Below are 25,692 nucleotides of genomic sequence, written 5' to 3' on the forward strand. Positions count from 1 at the left end.
CTTTGACGCGACAAAACACTCCTGAATGAAATATGTGATCGTCACACATGACTGAAAACTCTAACTTGATCACCATGGTGGTCATATTTCCAATTATCGATCTAATCGTATGAAAGTGGACAAGTAGAAAAAGAACATCCTTACGAACTTTGGCCGAAATCCTTTGTTTTAAAGCCGACGTTTGCGGTGATATGTTTTACAAACACAGTTAACGAAAAATATTCGACCTTCTTTGTCTGGAGGCAACATTGTAATACTTCCATCACAGCTCCTGGAAAGGAAAAGTTTTTTGCAATATCGTTGAGAAAGCTAATATACGATCACTTCGATACAAAAAGTACCGATACTAGGAGTATCGGTCCTTTCTTCCAGATGGCTTTACTTCTCTCTCTAATCTCCATAATCTAAGTGCGTTAGGGGTAACACCACAGTAAGGGGATGCCGAGTCACAATTTTGATTTGTACAGAATGTCGAAAGCTGAAACCGTTGGTAGAAGTGGTATCGCTACGATATCGAATGCGAAATCCGGTATCGTCGAAATCAGACGTAAGTGTGACGTTTCTAATAGTGGGCAAATGGCACCAATATAGTGAACTCTGTCCGCATCTTACAGCGATGCTTTTTTTACGCCATCGCCAAATATATGCTTTTCGAAATTCCATCTCTGAACTCCTATAGTTGAAGTAACCCGAAAAAGATATCACTCTTTTTTAACGCTCACCATATATTATCCGTGCGCGAAGACTGTGAATCCGCGCCGGAAAATGTACGAGGGATGACGAAGTTTCAGTTAAGTAAACCGAAGGAAAATTATCATCTCTAACGCTAACCATTGGTTGGATCACGCGAAGACAATTTGGAAATAAGCAACATATGACGATGTTTCGAATCAACGGTACCGCACAACAAATGTCGACTGTGGTCAATTGTATTTGTTCTACACGATTGACTACGTAGCTACAGTTATGCCTGACCTGACTGCCAGCAGTCTAATCGTGGCGGAAAACAAGGAGAAAGGTTGCATCAACGACTTAGTAATACATGTAGCAGTGTCCTATATTGTATAGGTTTTCTGTATCGAGCGATTTGTCATGTGTGACAGCCTGTCTGGGGATGACATCCACTCGAAGTGCGAGACAGACCAGACAAACAACAGAGATACTGATCAAAGTGAAGCTATGATCTTCCCAGTTATGAACGCAATTTTTACAATTGCATAGAGAAACCTGAAAATTTCAGGACTTCAACGGGGTTTGAACCCGTGACCTCGCGATTCCGGTGCGACGCTCTAACCAACTGAGATATGAAGCCACTGACGTTGGGAGCTGGTCATTTGTGGGTTCTAATGGTCCCGTGAGGAATGAATCAGTGATGAAATGGTAGATGAAATGAATCATATATGAACTGCGGATATGAAATCAAAGTGAAGTTATGATCTTCGCAGTTATGAACGCAATCAGTTACAATTGCATAGAGAAGCCTGAAAAATTCAGAAGAACTGCGAAGAAAAATTCAAACGAACTGCGAAGATCATAGCTTCACTTTGATTTCATATCCGCAGTTCATATATGATTCATTTCATATACCATTTCATCAGAGATACTAATGTCCAGGAAAATTTAAAGACGTTGGTAGTCTTGGTTTCGAAAATCAATCGACCCTAATGCAAAAATGGATTCCCGTGATAGAAGTCTGCGATCTACGTGAATACATTGAGCAAATACAACTGTGCACCACACACACACACACGCGCGTGAGAACTGAATGAGGGAACCGATACGATTATTGAACAAGGATGTGGGGAAGCCGGCCCAAGTAACGTTGACACAAGAATCGAGAGAATATCAGAAACAAAGGGAAAACGTCCAGATCAGAAAACCTTACATTATCAAAAAGAGTATAAAACGTATTTTGTTTTCCAACCACGTTGGTATTTTGACCAGTATTGTCAACCCCTATCCTCCATTAAATCTGTATTCCTTGATTGCACTCACGTGATAAGACCGCCATGTTGGTGCCAAAACAATAGTAAAATAAATGAAGCTCACGTTTTGCATAATAAAAAGAGTCAAATTCCCAAAAGACTTTTTCACTACTGTTCTTTCCATTCCACCAACATTTCCGCCGTGACGTCAGGGGCATTCAAAGAATAGGACGCAGCACTTTTGTTTCGGTTGTAAAGGTCTGGGTTCTTTCTGAACCAAGACGGCCAAACATGCATCACGTGTAACAGATGCTTCATGATTGACTGCGATGTTCCACATTAAATAGCTTGTGTTGGTGATAGTTCTCTTTCTTACTCTTCGCGAAAACATAAATTCGAATTTATCAACAATAATTGAGTAATTTCGTCATCACTGCCTTTCGTGTTGTTTATTTTTTTCGATGGTCAAATATATACAAAGATATACCAGCCAAGAAAATTTATCTCCGGCGAAATATACTAATAACTAAATTATACTCTAGACATCTAAAACGATGCATTTTTACTGAAAAAAACAAAAGACTAGAACGCCTCTTCTTTTTTTTTTTTTAATCGTCCCTTGCCAAACGCGCGGAAAGGAATGATTCTTGAGCGCTATTGCCAGCTTTAATAAGTGTCTTCTTGTTATTCGTTATTTTCCTCTGGTTCTCGTTCACTGGATATAGTCTTTGAAGAGCTCGTCTCTCGTTGTCCAGCCTTTTCGTGCTTTGCATCTTTTGTTTGCTACACAAACACTACAAGTCATGTTTTCCACTATTGCCACTGCTACCACACTTAGCATCTATTATTCTATTTCCGCGCGTGTTTTTTTTTTAGCGCCCTTGTTAACCGGTACAGACATGTCCTTGCGCGCTACTTTTCTATCAGTGAGCGCTATCACAGGTTTAATTTCAGAATAAATGTTTCATGCATGCGATAGACAACACAACTATAAGACGTAACGCCGCATGCGCAACACAACTCACGCACCGGGTTACGAAACTTGCTACTCGGGATCGTCATAGTCATGGTAACACGGAAGGTCCTCGGTGCGAGTCACGCAACAGTTGACGTTATTTTCATCGGTTTCGTCCGGGTCTGCATAATCATGAAAGTCTTTATTAACTGTTATTCCCTTCTCTTTCGGGTCGCCTTCGGAATCAGATATCACTATAATGCCCTCCGGTTCGTCATAGTCGTATCCGCCTGACGATAAATTATTTAATCTTCGCTTTCCTGACTGCAAAAGCTTCTTCCTTTTATTGGGATCTATAACGGGAGGTTCTTCATAATCTTCGGAATCCGAAGAATAAGATGAATCTGAAAAGGCAAAGAAACGGGAGGAAAAAATATTACATGTGAGGTGTTTAGGAGATTCTTATTATGTGAACTGAAATATTATTCAGCCATCCTTCACGATGATGATGACGATGATGCGATGATCAAGAAAACTATCTCCCTCGCTGAGTGTAGTAACAAAAATACAAATCGAATCCCCGAACAACACCCGAATCAGAAGAAAACATACCTTCGCTATCGGTGCGTTCTTCAATCTCCGCATAGTCCGGGATTTTGTCTTCATTGGCGATCTCTGATTTCTGAGATAAGAAAGACATCTATTTAAGCAAACGAATCCAAGCATTTGTATGAGAAGCTTTCGTTGGACATAACGTCTACAAACTGAACGTAAATCCTTGGTCCTTACCACTGGTTCAGTATCTTTCATCAATGTTTGATACTCTCTTGCGTCTTCAGGGCAGTCCTTGAATAAACTAAGATAATTGGACGATCGAATGCCTCGATTTGAAGGCTGTCGCTGATTGAATCTTGGGTCTGCAGAAAGAGTAAGGTAACCTGGCAGACTATCCTTCCGTTCAGTTGGCTTCGTATTTTCTACCAAGGGCTGATAATCGAGGCATTCCTCCGCACTTTGGCCGTTTGCCTTTTCAATATTTTCCATTTTCAGCGTGTCTGAAGCACCGCGCGCATAAAATGGATTGCTTGCTGTTCAAAAAAGAAAAAAAAGGAATCAACATTTACTATAGACCAATTTAATAAATGGCGACCACCTTAACATTTTTTTGTATTTATGTTAATTAGACCTACTGGTCTCACTTTGCAACAAAAATTCTTTTGAAATTTGCCCGTTGTAGCGAGGCTAGAAAGGCTTATTAGCATTAAAACAGAAGAATATTTTATTTGACCGCTATTATGACAGAGGCCTATATTACCTCAACACTGATCATTTCTGATGATCATGGTGAGCTTTACTCAAGTATCAAGTGTATTTAGCCCAGGCCCCTTGGGAACTAATTGGGGACACCGCTGTACAGAAATCAAATCATCACATATCAAATAGGTTTTTGAGGAGAGGGGAAAACGGGAGCACCCGGAGGAAATAACCCTTCCCAGTAGAGTAGAGAACAAACAAACTAAGGTCACATGGATGGTTAGCAAACAACTCGAAGAGGACCATTAAATTTTACGAAAGAGTTTCATTGATAAATTCTGTTTGTTATAAAACTTACCGTTGTTGGCTTCTTTTCCTACTTCAAATTGCCTGATCATGAAAGGTTAAGAAAAAATATCATAATGTTATTAGAAAATAAGCATATTTTCCTGCAGACGTTTTGAAATTGTATTCTGAGAAGACTTTTGTGCACATGACATGTAAGCGAAATTGCAACTTGCAAGTACATGCCGATTGGTGCAACTGTGATGTCATGTCGATGCACGTGGATAATGAACTTAATAGTGTGATTAGGCACAACCAGAAGCACATGACCTTGAAGTGTATAAATCGTTTTCACGTGACGTCACATTGGCCATGTTGGTGTACAACAGCAATGGACGTTCTCTCCTTTGGGAACCAAACTCTACTTTTATGCAGATTCCATGAATACATTTTGTATTGTTTTGTACACCAATATGGCCGCCAAGTCACGTGAGTGAAAACCATCTATAACATGCAACTGCTGGGGATTCTGGAACACAATTTTATGCCCAAATAAGGACCAAAATAAAATCGATGCTGCACGCGCGAGCAACGTTACATACAAATAACGAGATTTTCAAACTAAAAAAACCCAGGTCGGCACAAGTCATGAGCTTCTGGCACAACATACAATATGCAAGCGAATATATGCGGTCAAAAATGGCCTCAAACCATTGTGGAGAATAATGCAAAGCACATGTAGGAAATGCACTAAAGTATTTTAGATCCCATCAATTTCAAGTCACTGGAAAAAACGTTGCATACCTTCTACGTCTCCAAAGGAGCAAAAACACTGCCAGCAGAGCTAAAAATCCGAACAAAACACCAGACAACGCTGCTAGAATGACAACAATAAGGCTGACTTTGGGTTGGTTTGAAGATGACAAAACAACTACACCACTGTCGGCAGAAAATGTTGTCAGAAGCATGTTTGGCAATGTAGATTGTTCCGTTTCCAATAACGCAGTGGTTGTCGTTTTTTCTGTTCTATATCCAATAGTGATATTTTGAGTGTGGTTTCTTTTTGATGATATCGGTGCCTGTGAAGTTGGTTTGACGTCAGTAACTATGGAATTAATAAAAAACAGAGTTGAATTTGAGTCGTCTAACTTCACTTTATCTCGGTGTAAAAGGAGCTGCCACGAGTAGTCAATTCAAGCACCCACCTAGGAAGCGTCCACTGATTACAGACAATAGAGAGCTTTAGCAACGACGACGGAAACGGGAACGAGAACGTCATCTCAAAATATTGAAATCACTTCACGACTATTCCAAGTTTTTTAATGTGAGAAAGGTATGGAAGTCCCTCAGGAATGAAAACGTTATGAGCGGCGCTTTGTCTTGGGCCACTAAATACGCAAAATTGTGACACTCTCGTTGACGTCATCGTTGTCTTTGCTAAAGCTCCCCAATAGGGAGCTTACACAAGGACGACGACAACGACGGCTGAGAGAACTCCACAAAACAATAGCTCTAGTGAGCAAAAACAAAAGCTCTGCGCGCCCTGCACGTGCGTTTTTCATTTTCATACATCTCTTTGCCGTCCTCGTCCTAACAACGACGTGAATTGAACAAATTAGAGGTTGTGTAGAGGACGTGAGAACATGACGAAATATTTTTAATTTTCTCCCCAAACAACCACGCAATTCATGCCAGTTTTATTCTTGCAATGTTGATACACACTTTCCATTCCGAAAGACTTGGGGTTATAACTAAGTTACTAGGAAACTTAAGCACGCGCGTTTTTGAGACGCGGACGACAACCGGAAGAGAACATTTCGCGTGCTAGGCCAGTGGTGTCTCGCAGATTTTTTAGACTAATGATCCCTAATGAACTAAAGATACTTTGCAATGTAAATGTGGTTGTGCGAAGACAAGATAAAAGGGAAAACAGCTCACTTCCGGTTGCCGTCCGCGTCTCAAAAACGCGCTTGCTTAAGCTCCCTATTACAATAACGGGAAACGATAGGGAGATTAAGTACCGCGTTTCTAGAGGCGGATGGCAACCGGAAGTGAGCTGTTTTCCCTTTTAACTTGTCTTCACACAACCACATTTACATTGTTAAGTATCTTTTCTCCATTAAAAATGATTAGTTTAAAAATCTGGGAGACACCACTGTCCTGGCACGTGAAATGTTCTCTTCCGGTTCCCGTGCGGGTCTCAAAAACGCGGTACTTAAGCTCTCTAATATTTTTAGACGACGTTCTCGTTGGTAATCACTCGATAAGGGTGTGTGAGATCCGGAAGTAATTAAGGATAAGGCAAGTGGAAACAGCCGAGGTTGGCTCCATTACCCGAAACCTTATTTGGATAGATCGTAAAACAAATACCTAAGCAAATTGCTTCGACCAATCACAGCAGGTACAAACACTGCAATGAACCAATCCAAATTCGTAGCTCAAAGCGAGGGAAAAATTGCGCGTGCAAGTAGCTGGTTTTCCTCAACCAATGAGAAGTTCTCATTGGTTGATAAACTGAGCGAAATTTTTAAACCCAATCACCAGGCGTAGCAATTGCAATAACGTAATATACGAAAACCGTGTTCAACAATTATCTTTTTACACATTGTTTTCGAGAAATCAAGCGGTAACAGTTCTGTTATGACGTAATCATGTTCTTAATAAATCAAGTTCAAGTCCATTGGTTAGTAAAACATAACACCTGTAATCTACAGATTCCCACCAAAGACTGTGAAAGTAAGGTAATAGGAACTCTTTGGAAGTCCTGAGCTCATCATATAGAAGAGGGTGAGCACACTGTGTAGTAATAAATGTGATCATAACTAAAGCCATATTCTCGAACCTACATTATCCTGTACACAGGTTGTTCTACTCTTCGTCTGTGGGTAAAATCCTATGATGTGACTAGTTAATCTAATAAGCAGTACTTTTCTTTGGTGATTTTTAATATACTGTACAAGGTGTTTGGTTCTTTTCAGTACGGTACTTACAGAATCCACCCTTCTTGAAGTGTACGCAAGAATTTAATTCATTTCCTCCTTTGCCACGACACTTCAACTTGAGCGAGAAAATGAGTCCGTCATATTTCTTTCCTATGTCGGCGAACCACTATGCAAATAAAACAGAATAAAAACGTTAGCGTTTGTGTTGTTTACCAAGATCTTAAGCAAATTAAATTCATAAATTGCCTCTCATTTCCTTATGAAAACAGTTGCTCGTTGCTGATAGGTGTGGTCAACTGTTTACATAAAATCAGAGATCACGTGATTTTTCAGTGACCACATCTAAAAGTTAAGTACCGTAAACACCGGTGTATAAGCCGCACTCGCAGATAAGCCGCACCCCGAGTTTAGCAACTTAGATTTTGGAAAAAAAAACTTTAAAAGAAATTAAAATAAATAAAAAGTGGAGTCTTGACAAAGATGTCTCACATGTAAATGCACTCTTTCTTCAAGTTTCTTGCACGTGTCAACCCGCGTATTAACTCACTCACTAGAATTTTCGCTAAACTTGTTAATTTATGCAAATTTGCGGCATGGTGTCTAGATGTTCTCGCAGATAAGCCGCATCCCCGATTTGATCCGTAAATTTTGAGCAAAAAGGTGCGGCTTATACGCCGGTGTTTACGGTACTATTAATTGACACTTACAACTAAGGCTCTGCACGTATCCGGATATTTTTGAATCCGCAACTTTTTCTTTCCGGATTCAAATATATTCCCATCCACAAGTACCGTATTCAAATCGAATTTGCCCGTCCACACGTATCCAAAACGTATCCGGATTCATTCTAGTACTCAGGACTCCTGAAGAAAACAGAAGTAACAGAGCATGCGCCATAAAGAAATAATATTCGAAAAATGCGTGGTTACTCCCAATTTTCTTTTTGGATTTCAATAATTCTTGTTAAGATCTGCTTTACCCGTATGTTCAGTAAAGTAGGGACCGTCTTTAATCGCAGCAATTTCTTGACTCGTTCTCAGGTTCTCTCTTCTCTGCCTCCTTTGTCGGAGACTCTGGGAACGAGGTTGATCAATGGGAAGACCTTAGACAGCAATGACCAGAACTAGGGTGCTGACCAGCGGTTTTCGTTAAAACAATGGTTTGCTGGGGATGCGCAGTCTCGCGGGCTCAGAAAACCTGGTTGTGGTCATTGTTATTTAAGGTTTTTCTGTTTGGTCGGAGATTAACAATCACTCACCTCGAGAGAAAGCCGGTCACTGGCCACAGCAGGATCTTCTTCAATTTTAACATTCAGTTTGGAAAGAGCTTGATTATGATGCAAACGATGTTGCCAGCTTCTGTTCAGATAAAGTGATTCCTCGGGAACAATCTCGCACGTATGGAGGTCCTTTACAAGTCGAAAGTGAAGGAGAGCCCTGGCAAAGCCTTTATTCCATGGACATAAATACAAGGTTTTGTTTCCTGGATTTAAGGTGTTCAATGTTGAAAGGACTTCTTTCTGACACTGAAGGTGCGATTCCGCGACAACCATGCGGTGATCACAACCTAGGAATATTATGAAATTTAAAGTCGATGTGTGAAGCAACAACCGTACAAACAGCAGATGTAGCTCATTTTGCTTGCGCAGGACTCTTTGTTGGCAAAAAGAGACAGCTGTTTTTAATAGGGTGCTACGAATAACTGAAATTTGCGAACATATTACTTGATTGACCGAGGGCCATGGCCAGAAAATAATAGGGCAAAAAATTATGTCAATACGCACGCAGGAATCATTGAAAGATGAAAAAAAAAAACGACCTATCCGCGCTTCCTTCCCGAATGACAAAGTTATCGATTAATGAAGAAAGGTGTTCTCATGGGATCTGGTCTGTGGCATATCCGCCGCAGGGGAGGGCGGAAACATCGCCCAAATACCTCAGTTTTTTGCCACAACGAAACACAGCACTAAAGAGCGAGTCTTAGCGAGCTCTACAGCAGTGGGCAGGCCGTGTGCCTCTCTGACCGTGATAACGACGCAGAGATGAGACATTTTGAAGCAATCAGACAAAAAACACAACGCGAATTACTTTAAAATCTTAGATACATTTGTTTTGTGTGTAATTTGTCGATACGAGTTTTCCGACGCTTCTGATAATAATTAATCTTATCCGCCCAAAACAAATGATGAGTAGCATATCAATTAAGATTTCCGCAAGAAATTCCACGTTTTAAAATATGTTTGACTGAGGAATGACAGAGAATGACCCCTCAGGATGCGAATCTGTTTAAATGTGTGACAATTTACAACACACAGAATACATTTCAATTTTACATTTCGCCGGTCAAACAAACTCCTTTCTGCGTGTGTACAACACAATTTATCCATCACAAAGCCGTGATGATTGAAATCTCAATTATTTATCCAACATGACAATCATTACTAGCGACCTTGTCTTGAGGAGAAGGTTCAGTGATACAAGGCTGTGCTATCTGTCACGAATTTCCTGAAAGTGTATCGAATTATTTAACGCTAAAACACAAGTTTCAATACAGGTAACAAAAAACAAATCGAAGAAAAGAACGGTGCAAGAAATGAGTCCCTAGTTTACAGGCGCAGAATTCGAAGATTGACCTCAAAATCTTAAGCTTTACTTTGATAGTCGGCCAACGTAACCAACTGTCAAAGAGGCTAAGAGGCCTTAAGGACGATTTACCTGCTGAATATCCTTTTAAATATTTAAGTGTTTTGTTAAACCTACAAATATTCTTGCCGGTAAAAAGACAAGTTTACAGAAGGGCTCAAAACCTTGCGATTTTTTAACGATCTGGTGAATTCAATGTGATCTCTCTTATTGTACGAGGTCAAAGATCTGTCATACAAATTTCTTGTTTTTCACGCGCAAATATCGCTGAATGTGTTTTTTTTTTTTTGCTTTTCAGAACATTTTGGGCAAGAAATTTATTATTAATAACTGGAAGAACGGATTTTCTGGTAGAATGAACAACGCGAACCTAGTTTACTCGGTCGGGGAGACACTATCTAGACAAAATGCCTGCTATGGCGCCGTCTCTGGCCAAATCTTTGCCGCTTTGTAGTATCCTTAGGCTATCTTACCTTGTTTAGAGCTCTGAATTTTCAAGATAGACATCAACTGGTCTTCTGAGGTACAATTTCTGTTCCTGAGAAGATAAGTCGGCATTCGGTTGGGACAAATACAACTGCAACAGTTGATTCCGCAAAACGGCGACTTCTTTCCGTCGAAAACACAAGAAGCTCCACTCTCGTTGCATGATTTTGAAGAGTTCGCGTTCTGAAAAACATCCCCCGTCGTATGTCTTGAAATATTAAATGAGCTGCTTCCAACATCGGCGAGAAAAATGGCGAGGACGACGATTAATTGCAAGGAATGATTAAGAAGTTTTCGCGACATTTCGATCGGTCGATTTAATACTATGCGACACGAGCCCATGTGTTAGCCGTGGTTATAAATTAAAACGTGCAGGAAACCACCGACAGTGCCAGTAACTGAACGCTTCTCGGTAATCGGCTTTTCTTAACGAGTGCTTTGCGGTCATAGGTAGCCTTATGTTTATCTGTTCTCCTTTGTGTGTTTGAGCTAAACTGGGCAGGGAATTTAGAAATTCGATAACTTACACGTTTCGTCTCGTTTAGACCCCGCCTAAAAGCAAAACAAAATAATTTGATATCTTTTTGGGGTTTTCTTACAAACTTTCAATTTCAAAGAAGGCAAAGAGTTGAACCCAATTGATTTCGAAAAGAAGAGCCCAGAATTACTCTTTAACGCGTAGACACCAATTCTATTTGACACCAGGACTTGCGAAATTAGACCAAACAAGAAGTTTCTGGATTTTTCACGAGCAATGCCAAAACGCAAGTCTCAGTGAGTAACGAAAGAAATACCAGATCAGTGTCAAAGTGATGATTTTTGATTCGTCGGAATCACGTTGTAATCATTTTACGTAGTGTGAAACCACTTCTTGTGCTGCTTGAGCCGAGAAAACGAAGTGAGATATTTCGCTTTATCTCTTTGCAAATAGAATTTGCAGGAGAGTGTACGACAAAGTCAAGTGGGCTGAATAAATATACTTAAATATCTCCGGCTAAACTGACCAATCACGGCTCGCTTAATACCTGATAGACATAAAATACAAATGTTTAATTAAACAGCTTATCTCCAATAAATAGAGATGACGCAGACTTTCATTCAGTCCTCGCGACTTGGAAGAAAACGAAAGTCGAGAGCAATTATCATTCTTCTGCTGAATTTTTTTTCGAATGTTAAAAGTGACTTTTTTTCCCTGAACTCAAAACATCACGTTGCAAAAACAAAAGTGCTTTATAGAAGGATAAGCTTATTCAAAGTAGTAGATACAATGTCAAAATATGGTTCGCGTGCGCTTGGGTGGTTACAGCAAGGCTAATCGTACTAATGTTCCGTGACTTGATCAAATGAGCGAGCTTCTCAAGTGTTTCCACCTCTTCATCTTGAGGCAGTACGTTTGGAAAGCGCTGATAAGATTCTTGCACATTCTAAAACTTCCTATCTGTGATGTCAAAACATTTTCGACATCCTCACGCACCAAACTTTAAATTTCACAAAAAAACAAAAAATGAACACAACAAACACTTTTTTCGCTAACATTTAATTATGATGTTTGAATGTTTACTCACAGCCTGTAAATAATTACGTACTTCGTTAGTTATTGTGGGTTGAAACCAAAAAAAAAGTGTTTGGTTTCAAAAGATATGAATTTGTAAAGAACAAAGTTGTTCATTTGTTTTGGAAGGCACAATCAGAGTCAAGACTCCATAATACGGATCGACACTTTTGTTTTGATAAACAACAAAAACTGTGGTTTTTCTCACGCAGTCGGGTTTTGTTAAGTATTATGGTAATTTACCCCTCAATGGATAAAAGGCAGCACTTCGTGCGTTGTAAAAGTAATACGGAGGGAAGCAGTCACTACCGTAATTCAAAACTGCGCCTACACTACATCTAGCAAGCTTTTAAAAGACATACTTAGATCTAATATATATAAGCGTATACTAATGGTCCCGGATTGAAAAAAAAAGAACTTTATTCAAGTGTCTAGTCGTTCTAGCGCTGGAGCACTAATTGGAGACACTCTAAACTGAAATTAACAATTAACGCAAATCAAGTCAAATGTTGGTTTTTGAGGAGAGGGGACTGAACCGGAGTACCCGGAGAAAACCTCTCGGTGCAGAGTAGAGAACCAACAAACTCAACCCACATATGATGCCGAGTCTGGGAATCGAACCCGGGCCACGTTGGTGGGAGGCGAGTGCTCTCACCACCACTGCGCCATCCTCGCACCCCAAGGCCTAGGCCATCCCTGACTCATATATACACGATATCCCATTCTCTGCCAACAGGCGTGTCTTCAAACACGATGAAGAAGCCCACCTGTGTATAAGAGAAATTGCTTATACAGGTTGCGTTGACTTTGTTTCAGACTGCGAGACTTCTGAGATTGCTTTTGGTGTCGTATTTCCGCCATTTTGATTCCAAATGGAAAGCGAAAGTCCGCACCCACTTCCTCCTCAAGTCTTTTTGAAGGGAAGCCGGCAGGGACCTGAATAGCAATTCTTTATACTCGTTGTTAACAACTGTGTGTAAAAGGACAAGATGATACTACTTTTGAACAGTCACGCGGAGGATTCAGAGCCATTTGGTCTCTTTAACAATTAGACCTGTAGCCCGCAAGGGCTACGGGTCAATAGCCTATGAGGCGAAGCCGATGTAGCCTGCAGAGCAGGTGTTTTTTGGGACTGAAATAGCTTCTTCACCTTTTTTTCAAACAAATAAACATATTGTGTCCTTAGACGCAGTTAGGGTAATCATATCAAGACGTAATTTGGCTAATCAGGCTCACACTATATTTTCCTCGAAAATAACGTTACCATGGCAACGGTATTACCATTTCTTTGAGCCTTAAAATCATCATATAGTGTCTTTCTTGAAAAAAAAAAAATCATTTACCGTTACCAGATAATGTTAAAAATAATCTCTAAAATATTTAAAATTCAACAAAATCTGTAGGCCAGTTTTTCAGAAAAACCAGTGTTTTTGAAATGTGTGTCTAATAGTCCTCTAGTAGCGTAACCAATTAAAATGCAGGATTTGCATTAGTCCACTAGTTGGGTGATACTAATACTATATTAACCAGTACTTACGATGACATATCACTCCGTCTTGCTCCTGTCGATTTGGCGGGATGCTGGAGAGCCTACCTTGGTAATTGATTATCTCTTTCTCGTAAAGTCCAAATAAAAACAACTTTTTGCAAAGATCATTATAGTGTCTGGGATCCTCTGCCCTATTAAATGTTTCCGCTTTTGATGTTCCGGAACCTACAAAACGAAAGTGTCTTGATCAGTTTCATGATCAGTTCTGTTTCGTAGACCGAATGCATAAATGGAGGCCAAAAATGTATTCTTTTGTTTTTGCCCTAATTAGACTCACTTAAGCCTCGCTCTCAAGCAACATTTCTTTTGTATTTTGTCCAATGCAAACGAGGCTAGTGAGTCTAATTAGCAAATAAACAAAATAATATTTTTTGGCCGCCATTTATATATTCGGTCTATAAATAATATTCCGAATCCCAAATTCAATAAAAATTATACATGATTTTATTATGATTATAAAATCATATCAAACTTACTTCGTTTAGTTTAATATATTCAATACCCTTGTCAAATAGCTTTGCTAGTCGCTTTCAGTATTCAATAATCTTTACTCCGGCCAGAGCCGACAAGTAAAACTACCTTACATGAGTTCGTCTATAAGTGACTCAAGCCGCGAATGTAGGGAACTGGGCCTCGTCCAAACCAACGCATTTCAGTTGGAAATATATATATATATTTGCGTTTTCGTCATCATCCACTTATGCCGAGGGAAACTAAGCAAGGTACTCTGCAAAGTCATTCTATATCCACGCTGGTGTTTTCTTATCTTTTTCATGAATTTACACTCACACGTTCAACAACGATGAAAAGTGAATGATTATAAAATTCTCTCACGCTTTTTTTTTTTAGTCGTTTTCAAGTGACCGTTTTTACGGATTCACCAAATTACGCCGATAAATGCGTCTTCAATAGTTTTCCACATCCGGACGAAATAGTTTCAAATCTTTTAACACCCTTTACGAAAGTCTGCGTTTTTCAGCATGACCGGCTGTAGAGATGATAGGCTAAAACGCGTACTGGGAAAAGTATTTAGAAACGCATTATTGCAAAATGGTTTCCGAATTGGAGACTTCTGAAAACGGATCGTTCTGAAACACTCCAGCATTTAACAGGCGGGGGAAACGAAGAGCCTTTAAAAGCGATGACGTTAGAGTGTAGGAATTTTTAAGGACACAACGGTAACCGGTGATGGATCGGATTTGGATGAAGCAGCGTTTACACGAACGCGGTTCCACACCGACATGGTTTCACGACTTCGAAACCGTGTCAAAATTAATGCAGTTTGGAAGTGTTTATAAGCACCGTTTTGGTTTTTTTGAGAGTGTTCATGCCAATCTTGTTTCCAGGCAATCATCACTGACGAAGACATTGCACAGTTCGCGCTAAAATAGTAACCGTTTTATAACCGATGCGGTTTCGCCGTTTACCAGGCAAATGAACCCTTATCGTTCTCAAAATGCAGCGTTTTGAAATCGACGCGGTTTCGGTAACAGCCTCGATCGGTGTCGTGTAAACAGAAGGCGTGACCACTTCCGAAGACAATGCGGTTACAATCATTTTTATACACGAACCGCGTTCGTTTAAACGCTGCTAAGCCGTTTAATCAATATTAAACATTAAGCAATTCGACGAGTCATTTTCTTGACAGGCCACAAGACAGAATGAACGAAGAGTGACTTCATTTCAGTACGATAAATCAATCAATGGGGCTAGTAAAGACATGTAAGTACTGCCAGTGAGTCCATTTAAAGATAAGCACAAACTTAAAATCTTAATTATGGGCAATCGAATAACATTAAACAGGAATGTCCCTTAAAGCGTTCAAAATATTTATGCATAGACATCATTTTAAAACGTGTTCTTTTTCAAAGGTACTTGTCAGTCTAATCTATTCAGATAAGAGGACCTCCCGTGGGGTGGGGGTGGGGGGTACCTTATTCCCAGTAAATAAATTGGCTTGTGTTCCCTTGTTCCCAAAATTACTTCCAAACTTATTCTCAGCTTTTTGATCCCTAAAATGGTTTATATTTCCTTGTTCCCAGGGGAACAAAGACAAAATAACTTAGTTCAAATTAGCCATGTTCTCTTATTCCCAGACCTCCCGGGAGACCCTCAGATCAGTTAGAATTTCTTATAATATTCGAAACTATGTTCATTCTAATTTATTCAGGGGCTGCAATGGGAGAAATGTAAAATAAAAAGTGCTTTGTTACTCCAAGCTCCCCAACCCAGCCCCCTCTCCATAGGTGCACGCTCAGCACACTTCGGTCACGCACAAGTTAGATTTCATGCATGGGCGCACACCGTGACGTTTTGCATACCAATTTCGTCACTGGCTTAAGGTTTTTCTTTGCTGAAACCAAACAAGAAAGGAAAGTATTTGTATGGAAAATCTTGAAGGAGGACAAGAGAATTTGCAAACATCAGGAAGGCATTCGATCTGTGAGCCAATATTATTTAATACTCAAACCTAACAGTAAGATCGGTCTTACGATTTTGAATTCGAGAAAAGTGATCTGAAACGCACGACTCGATTTATCGAAAATTTGATTGGAAAGGAATACAGGATCACGATATATTGAAATGCTTAGAGGTCTGATCTCCGCGAAAAATAAGATTTCTGTTGAGTTTGATATCTTAAACATTTTTTAACTTAAATTTCATTGCATTACGTGCGGCTTCGTTCGATGCTAATTTGTGTTCTTGGTTATTTTTATGGTATTGCAACACTTCCACTCTATTTGAAACTACACTTTTTAACATAAATGAAATCGATCTATTGAAATGTGGGCAACTCAAAAGACACGGCTTTTCTGACACGTTAAAAATGAGGTGGTAAGAAATATATAAAAGCGATAATAAGAGAAACTCCTAAAAGCAACCCAAGCAATCGATCTACTATTTTTATGCAAACGATATCGAATTGTACCATCGCAAAAGATTTTGCAGTTTAAAATTTGGTTTGCTTTTATCGTGAAGTATTCCTTAATGCATCTGATATTGTAGTAAAAACGGTTGACGGTCATTGAGACTAACTGGAAAATAAGACACCGCAGTAAGTGGCAAAAAACTTGTTCCATTGGTTTTACTTAAGGTGAACGTGACCTTTCATGGGGTGCAAACAATAACAAAGCTGAAATGGTTCGCTTCATAACTCGACAAAGTTCATATTTCCATGACTTGCTTCGGTTACTTGAGTATTTCAGGAAGTTAATGAAATGAGTATTTGTGATTGCAAAATATCTTGCGGAGTTATGCGTGACCTGTTGCGTGACAAAAAGGCGCGTTGAATCCTTTGCACTTTCCATCATTAGGGTCATTTGACTCGCGAGTTGACAGCTTTTGACACCGATTTGAAAACTAGAACTTCTGAAATATTCACGATTTAATAATAATAATAATAATAATAATAATAATAATAATAATAATAACAATAATAATAATAACAACAACAACAGAAAGAGAATGGCTTCTAGCTGGCTAATTTGCATGTCTATTAGTTACGACTGAGGTTTGAAGCACCATAATAAAGAGGAGAATTTATTTATATTTATGTCATCCCTAAGCTGTTTTAAATTGTTTTTCCAACCAATTGACTCTTAAACAAGGCCCATATAAACCTGTCTTAAGCCTTGTATAATTAACCATATTTTAAGCCTTTAAAATCGGTAGTATGGCGAACAATGGAAGGAAGTTTGCACTTGCGAACCGGAAGTGAAATTTCCCCTTGGGGACTCTTTGGCGTCATTAGCATTTTTCTTTCCATGATCAGCCACGAAATCACCATTGAAAATTTGTGCATTTTGTTATTAGCCATCTCTACAGAATGTGAGCTAAATACCCACAGCTAAATATAACATAATTATCATACATTTTCAGAAGAATGTATAGGATCGTGATAGCTAAAATATCAGATTATCAAAATCAACTTGATGCCAACTCATCAGTCATGTGCAGACAACGTGACCAACTATTTTTTATGGTTGACCTCATTTCAGAAATCTTCTGCCATATTTGGTAGTTGTCAGAAAATAGGAAGAAATGTGTGAAATTTGTGACAAATATCTCATACCTTTTACTTAATGAAAGTTTGCTGGTACATATATCCAAATTTTTAGAGTACTTATTTAATAAAATATTGACATCTTTTCAACATACTATGTGATTACCCTTCCTCCACCTCATTTTTGAATTTTCTATCTATGGGAGGAAGTTATTATGTCCTTGTTATAAGAGTCTTGTATTATGATTTACTAATGTTCACACCATGAAAACACCATTTCTCTTGCGGCATACAAATCCATTTTTCAGACAAAAATACAACAATATACAGAAAATTCATAATTTTGAAGCTCCCAACAAGTGTCCTTTGAGGTTTGAAGTGTACTCTGTCTACTTTTTGGCCTGTTATCATATGGACTCTTTTTCCAGTTTCTGATGCTCTAATTTAGTAATTTGTTCTTTAAGAGTAGATCCATGCTAGGTCATGTTAATGAGGAGATCTAACCAGTTTTATATAATAACCAAATCAATGCATGCGCTCTGATTGGTCAATCGGCTACGTTTTGTTGTGTCAGTAAACTCATGGAAAAATCACGCGTCTTCTGAATTATAGGCATGATAAACCACTACCAACATCCCGCGTGGTTTATCAGCTTAAATAAGCTTTTCAGCTTCTTTTAGACCTCCCTGTTGGTCCTTTCTTTGTTTTCTCTCTTCCTTAATCACTGTAGTTGTTGTATCTTAATATGGCAAAATAAATAAATTAATAAATAAATAAGCTATTTCAGAGAGTGCTTTCAAGAATCAGTATTGTCATGTAATTACAGATAAATTGATCGAGTAGGCCCTCCTGTCCTTCCTTTGGTGAGGCCAGAGCAGTCTCAAGAATGAAAGGAAATTTCACCCAGTTTGTTTTATCTAAGGCATAAAATTTCTTCTTCTTCTCAGGAGCCAGCACGAATGTGATCTATCTGAGAATGACGAGTGATAATGTGGTGACACTTAGCTGGCTGTTGGCACAAGACTTGCCTCAGCGACAAGCCTATATTTTCACAGAACGTCCATCAACATTCAATCACAAAGCAGCTTTTATTAATGACAAGAAATATGTTATACATGATTACTCACCCGACATGGCTAGAGACAGTAGACATTTGAAGGCCATGAGAGCTTGTCCAGTTGCTGGCAGTAATTTTCCCATCTTGGTAACCAGAGATATAAATCCCCTTATTAGAGAGGTAAGTTATCTTGTATGTTGGCAGCTGTGAAAAAAAGAGTGCAAGTCTTGATCAAGAAAAACAACCAAAGCACCTGGGATTTGGAAACTGCTGAATCTGCATATTGGAATTAAGTGTTGTGAGGGAAGGAGCAAGAGATATTTGCAATGTTCAAGACATTAAGTATTTATTAAATTCCGGAAATACAATTAAAGGTAGATCGGCATCATTGTCAGAATGATTTTTTTAATCTCTATAAAATTGTTTGGACAGGCTTCATCATGGGCCACAAGGTACATTTGAAAGTGGTGGTGGTGGGGGGGGGGTGGGGTGGGGGTAGGTTTTGGTATGAACCATGTGAACCATGTAAGTATGAGGGAAGGGGGAGAGGTTTTGGAGAAAACAACACTGTAGGAAAAAAATGGGGGCTAGTGCCCCCCCCCCCCCCCAGCCCCTTCCTATCCACAGCCCCTGTATATGGTTGTAACCTTCAAATGGAACAATCCAGAATCAATTACAGTACACTAACTTATTCCTATTAACTTTGTACTTAGAGCGGTTTTCAATTGAGTGTCGAAAGTAATTCGATAATTACTTTGGTTTATGATTACTTCACTTAGTGATTGGTTCAAAGTTCTCACGCCATTTTTTCAACCAATCAGAAGTGAAACTAAAACCAATCGTAGCTCACACGTGCACATTTTCCCGTGCTTTGTGTCAGCTACGTGTAATTACTTCGAGTTTTGATTGGTTTGCGAGATTGTCTCAGTCCTTTTTGATTGGCCAAAGTAATTACTTTGGTTTTGGTTTTACGACACTCAATTGAAACTCGCTCTAAAGGAGTTCCAAATGATAATTAGTTTTACTATCAAGTTATAGATCCCTTTATTGAATTCATAGCGTACGCCTTTAACGTAATATCAGTGGTCTAATCTAACCTCGCAACTGCCACCAAAAGAAATGGGCCTTTTTCAACTAGCGACCATTTTGAGTCCTGAGGAACTCAAAACTTTTTGCTTTGAGGCCCCTGAACTGGCTTCCAAACACATCAGCTAGAGCCTTTGGGGTACGAACTCTATTGTCTTTGACCGCCGGGTGACAACGGTCCAATCTTGTAGTTTTTACCGTAAAACATTATCTTACAGAGATAAGAAAATAATTCGAAAGGACTAACACACGTTAGTAAAACACAGAGCGGAATGTTTGTGTACTCACGTTGACGGTTGGTCGCTTCAGCATCCATTCAGCTTTTTCTCAAGTTCAGCTGTAAGCCTGTTTATGGGTTTTTACATACTACGTACTACGACACTTGTCATTGACAAAGGCTGTTTCCCAAAGGAAACTTTTAAAACAAGGCTCTTCTAATTTAAAACCATGTTAACAAAAATTTAGAAACACTCAAAATATCAAAGTAAGATGGCCACACTGTGACCACGTGTAGCCGGCTGCCAGCCATTGGAAATGGCGGGAAAATGTGGCGCATACGCCAATGTGTACGCCGCTGAACTGGAAATTTTGGACAAGTGGATTTTCCGTTTGGACCACGCTTTCTTTTGAATTCGTTGCTTTTAAAGGCTTTAACAGCGAAATTTGATGACCTCTAAATGAATTTTGTGACTTGCTTTGGAAAATATCCCTTTTAGAAAAATCTCTCTGAACAAAACCGTTTTATATTCACAGACAGCGTGGGCTTTTCTTGGGTGTGCAACATGTAAAAAGGTCATGTTAATAATGCTGGATTTGTTTGTTCTTGTAGCACTGGTCAAAATGGCTTCCATTCTTTCCTAAACCTGACATAAGGGTTTTCGATCAAGAAGATATCGGCGAAAAACTGCTCATTGTTAACTTCCCGTTTGAAAGTTTTCCAGCCAAAAAGCACGCTGTCCATCCCGACATTCACTACAGGCTCAGCTCCAAGACACAAATTCCTGAAATGGGCGCACCCTGCCCGCGGTACATGTCACGTGATAACTACACCCTTCCTTGTATGATAAAAGCAGCCCAAGGGAAGGCGAAACGAGGGACATTTCTTGTGAGAAATGAAGAGGAAGCTAGAAAAGCATTTGAAGAACTTAATAAACATTTCTGTGACGCAGAACCGGTAATCACGGAGGTTATAGAGAACATTTCAAAGTGTTTGATTGTCCAATTGTATTTGTTCCAAGATGGGCGCATTCATTGGTTAGGAGTAAAATGTAAAACAAATATGCCATTTGCAAAGCAGCCTGAAGGGCACGTGCCAACGCCCGACGTAAACTGGGACGAGCAGACTGAGCTAAAAGAATTGTTGCGTGACGTTGTTGCCCCCGTCACGCAATACCTTCACCAGAATGGCTATTTTGGGTTCACGGGCGTGGAAATCTTAGTCAACGGCAAAGGATCCTACGTGATAGATGTAAATCTAAAAATTTCATCCTCTACCAATTTACTTTTGATTGCACCTCACATGGCAGCGCTAGGCTTTCCCATTTCTTTCGTGACAGACATTCTCAGCACAGACATCAAGCATTTGCTGGGAGCCATAGATCATATGAATCACGAGGACAAAGGAAGAGTTATTCTTCTAGCTGACGGGGAGCTGTCAGTTGAATTTCAGCACAAGGCATGCGTCGTGTTGTTTGCAAGGAATTCTGAGGACGGTCTCAAACTTCGACAGGAACTTGCAAAAAGCTGCAAGTAGTGAAAAACTCACGAATGTTTACATCTATTCCATCCTCACTATACAAGAACTAGGGCGTCATAAACAGCACGAGGGAAGAGCACCAACTAACCTCGTTTCTAGGACCTCTTCCTTTGCTTCTGGGCCGGGAACGAGGTTGAGCATCAACCATTGTTTTAAGTATTTAGTGAGTTCCTTGAGGGAGACAAGGTTTCTGACACAGTGCGCCTTTTAACACAGTAAATTTTTGTCATAAGATAATAGTTTTCAAGTTTTGTGTATATTTAGTTAACGATAGAGAAAAGAAGCGAATCGGCGAATAAGATCGAGCTAAAACGATCTGAATTTGCCGGGAGTTCACTTCAAAAATTCTTTTGAATTTTTCAATGCCTTCGTGTCGCGTTTTCTCGTGTGTTTTCTAGCTAATCGACTGGCGGAGATGTTGTTGTATTGAACCAACTGGAATTCAAAAATCGCCCTATATGTTTTCTCTTTTGCATTTGATTGGTTGAGATGATGGTGCGACATTATCATAGCAAATCAGTGGCTTGTAGCTAGGTGCGTTTAACTAAACTTTGGCTAATGACAGAAAACGATGACAATGAAATGAGCCAATCATAACGTAGCGCAAAGTCGTTGCTTAGCGCGGGAAAACGTGTGCGAAGCAGTTAAGTAAGTTGCTGAAAATGTGGCATGAGATTTCCCGCAGCAACGTATGCAACAGAATTTGACACGAAATTTTCGATAATTATTCAGTTGAAAAGCGCTTTTTGCAATGCAAATTTAATTGAGAAAAATATACTTCAAATTAGTGTACAGTTTTTAACAATTATTGAAAGGAAAATTCTTCATCTGGTAATTTTATTTGATACACGAGAGTTCTCGTTAACCAAGATTAACGAGCTTTCGAAAATTGTTATCTTTGATAACATTTGAAGGTGAAATCCTACTCAGAATTTGTTCACATTGACGGTGAAGTGTATTGCTTTCTTGCTTCTCTTTTTCGAAGTTACATTGCCATGGAAAAAAAATTGAAGTGATAATATTTTAATATAAAATGTAGCTTTATAATAAGGAAAATGGAACTTATGTCGTAATTTCACAAATTTCTCTTTTCCAAGAGAGATGTCAAAGCACTAATTATTAAAATGAGAAGATGTAATTTCACATTCAGGGTATATTATTGTTCATTTGCGTGCTGGAGACGCAAAAGCTATTATTATGAGTAATGACAGAGACAGAATTAGTTTTGAAAAGTAAATTTTCCAAGACATAGCAAACAGCTTCAACATCCATATTAGATTTTGTTGAACAGCGATGTTCAACCGTTTGCCCTCCCTCCCCCCCCCCCCTCCCCCATGTTGATGATGTATTAAAACCGTTTCCCTACCCCAACAGTCAACATCGTCCAGCATCGTTCAAAAAAATCGAACGGATCTTGAAGCAAATGTTGAAGCCGCTTGCTTGCCCGGGCCTTAAACCTCTTTCAGGCGATCTGGTGACGTCGGAGGACTGGGGAGAACCAATTTTTTAACGCCGTATCCCACAACCGCGCGCGGCCTTATTTTCGGATTCAACATGGCAGAGGGGTGGTTCGATCTAGTCGGGTCTACTCGAATGTTCATTCAGTAACAGGGAATGTGGTAGACACGGAATGATCTGTTGAGTTTTGGCGATAGAAATACTCCAGGGAGTTTGGAAACAACACCTAAGGCCGCGCACGGCTGTGTTATACGGCGTTAAGATTTTTCTTCCCAGTCCTCCAAATTGCGTCACCCGATCACCTGGTTTCTACTCGTATACCTTGGCTTGCACCTGACGTCATGGCAGCCATGTTGGTGTACTGAAGAATAGTGAAAAAGTCTTTTGGCTCTGTTAATACGCAAAACGCGAGCGACATTTTGCTTTTGTTATCTACACCAACACGGCCGTCTAATCACGTGAGTGCAAGGCAAGAATATGACTGTGAACAATGTCGTGGGTTCCACATGGATTATGCTTCTCATATACTTCCTTACCATAAAAGGATAAAATGATAGACCACGCATAATTGATGTAGCTGGAGTGATTTTGTGTCTCTAGTTGTAAACGAAATTTTAATGTTTCACTCGCAGGTTAATGCACTCCACCCATTCGCTCTCTATGGGGTTTCCTACTGTCGAGTAAAATCGTCTGGCATTAGACAGGAAAATCTATCGGTGTCACTCTTAAGGCAAAGGGATTATGGTCATACGTGCCATACGTGCCGACTATTCTTATTGCGCATACGTTCTGCGCATCTGAGATACTTGGATTTCCTATGGGTCGTGCTTACTAATACAGGGATATTTTTGCGCGGATTAAAACTAAGCGAAGAAAGCAGAACTTAGCAAGTGCTCTTGGTATCCAAAAATAAAATTGGTGGTAACCAAGCACTTCAGTGATATAACATAATTAAGCTTCAATTTGGAAAGAACCCCATACATTGCTTTGTATTTTAAAGCTTTTCACAAATATTGTTGATAACGTATCTTTGAAAAATGCGTGGTTACCCCCAATTTTTGGATTTTAATAACACTTCTTGAGATCTGCTTTTCCCGCATATTCATAAACCGCGCAAAAATACCTTTGAAGGCACTGTCTTTAAAGATCTGAATCAACAATCGGACATCTTACCTCAAATTTATCAGGGAGAGATTTCACAACAAGGTACATTTTACAGGTAATGCTAGGTCCTTTCTGAAAACTCCTTGGAACCAAGAACAACGTTGGCTGAAAAAAGCTTTCCTGTTCTAGTTTTAGTGTCTCCAGGTCTTTGGTTATGGAACCGCCATCTTCGAAACAGCAGGGAGTTTAGTAGAGAAGAGCAAAGCAGTTCTTTCATATGACCGTTCGACATCCTTTTGCTGCAAGTCTCTTTTCATCATCAACTTTTGCAACTACCGACGAACAAACTTTTTATGAGAAATCGAGTTTAAGGAAAAAAATAAAAAATTTGTATTACCATTCTCATCACGCGTTCCCCACAAAAGTTTGGATAATTAATGATTGGTCAAAGATACTAAACGCACGTGCAAAGCGTGCAGCACAAAATTGTAACACGATTGTTTTCTCATTAGTCCGTTGTTATTTTAAGAGGGAGCATTAAGCCTGGTTTTCACTGGCATATAATGAACCTGCGTGAAAATGGCCTGGCACGTTCTGCACGTGCGTTTTGCACTTGCTGTATTTCCTTACCGTTCTCTTCCTAAGAAATAGGGAGTTCAAAGAAACTACGACGGCTACGGCAACGACAACGCCAAAGAGCAGTAATATTATTGGTTAAAAGAATCAAAATGAACGTGCTGCACGTGCGGCACGCATTTTATAACATTTCTCTCCCGTACTCGTCAAAACCACTACTGTAGCCGTACCCTACCCTCCTCCCGTTTTTTCCTTCGGGGGGAGGGTACGACTACACGTGGGCTACGTGAAATGACCAAATTTTAAGGTTTTTACGAGAACGTGGACAAACTACAGTAAATCTTTTAAGTCTCACTCTTCACTTCAAATCCGTCCCTACCAATCCAGTTATAGAACACTTCGCCCACATTGTATATAATATAAACAACGTGGAATAATCATGAAATACTTAGCGTAGCTCAAACGTTTTCGGCGCCGTAGTCGTCGTGGTTTCTTTAACTCCTTAATAATTTTCTTTCTAAGCTTCAACTCCGCTCATATAATCTGTATCCTTCCGACTGGTTTATGGAAGTCGTTAATTTTTCCGGCGAAAACTAACATCCGGTAAAACGGCAGGAAATGAAACGGTTTTTCAACAGCCAATCAAATATGGCCTTTTTTGGATTGCTCCGAGTCTCTCTTTCCCGACCGCTGGTCAAGGGAACGATGACTCTGGGAACGGGATTGTAAACTCCCATGCCCTTCGTCGCAATTTTATTCTAGGACAGCCTGTTATACAACTTACATCTAGAGCAGTCCTATTTTCACGACGTTCTCATAGCCATCGTTGTTGTCACCTTTGTTGGTAACCAATGTTGGTAACAGAAAAAGGACGTGTTGGCGATAAGAAAACAGCATTGTTAGGGGGGTGGGGGGGGGGGGAGGGGGTTAGATGGAAAGATTTTGGGGGAGAAATGTGTCCAAGATTCCTTAAAAGTGGAAAGTGTCTCGACCCTTTTGGCACTTATTGCAGTTTAAACCTATTACTGCATTCGACCAAAGTCCAAGACAGCTAAGATAAGC

At 39.6% G+C, this 25,692-nt stretch overlaps 2 protein-coding genes across 2 annotated transcripts; one reads left to right on the forward strand and one right to left on the reverse strand.

The window, feature by feature from the left end:
* Nucleotides 1–2,357: 2,357 nt before the first annotated feature.
* LOC138010537 (uncharacterized) lies at nucleotides 2,358–11,006 on the reverse strand. Its single transcript, XM_068857518.1, has 8 exons — nucleotides 10,477–11,006; nucleotides 8,620–8,927; nucleotides 7,410–7,527; nucleotides 5,224–5,524; nucleotides 4,493–4,524; nucleotides 3,670–3,968; nucleotides 3,493–3,562; nucleotides 2,358–3,284 (listed from the first exon to the last, which is right to left on the reverse strand). The coding sequence occupies exons 1-8, from the start codon at nucleotides 10,829–10,831 to the stop codon at nucleotides 2,971–2,973; spliced, it is 1,797 nt and encodes a 598-aa protein (XP_068713619.1). The 5' UTR covers nucleotides 10,832–11,006; the 3' UTR covers nucleotides 2,358–2,970.
* Nucleotides 11,007–15,890: 4,884 nt separating this feature from the next.
* LOC138010538 (uncharacterized) lies at nucleotides 15,891–22,806 on the forward strand. Its single transcript, XM_068857519.1, has 3 exons — nucleotides 15,891–16,032; nucleotides 18,541–18,830; nucleotides 20,566–22,806. Exons 2-3 carry the CDS (start codon nucleotides 18,570–18,572, stop codon nucleotides 21,487–21,489), a joined length of 1,185 nt encoding a protein of 394 aa, XP_068713620.1. The 5' UTR covers nucleotides 15,891–16,032; nucleotides 18,541–18,569; the 3' UTR covers nucleotides 21,490–22,806.
* The last annotated feature ends 2,886 nt before the right edge of the window (nucleotides 22,807–25,692 follow it).

Source organism: Montipora foliosa, chromosome 7 (genome assembly GCF_036669935.1).
Source record: "Montipora foliosa isolate CH-2021 chromosome 7, ASM3666993v2, whole genome shotgun sequence".
Lineage (NCBI taxonomy): Eukaryota > Metazoa > Cnidaria > Anthozoa > Scleractinia > Acroporidae > Montipora > Montipora foliosa.

Bases quoted from the DNA above. Each gene is read 5' to 3' on its own strand.
- LOC138010537 (XM_068857518.1), bottom strand. From the start codon at position 10,831: ATGGGCTCGTGTCGCATAGTATTAAATCGACCGATCGAAATGTCGCGA. The intron at 3,969-4,492 runs GTAAGTTTTATA...TTTTTTGAACAG, and splicing joins AGGAAAAGAAGCCAACAACG to CAAGCAATCCATTTTATGCG. The intron at 3,285-3,492 runs GTATGTTTTCTT...TTGCCTTTTCAG, and splicing joins AGAACGCACCGATAGCGAAG to ATTCATCTTATTCTTCGGAT.
- LOC138010538 (XM_068857519.1), top strand. From the start codon at position 18,570: ATGACGAGTGATAATGTGGTGACACTTAGCTGGCTGTTGGCACAAGAC. The intron at 18,831-20,565 runs GTAAGTTATCTT...TTGTTCTTGTAG, and splicing joins TAAATCCCCTTATTAGAGAG to CACTGGTCAAAATGGCTTCC.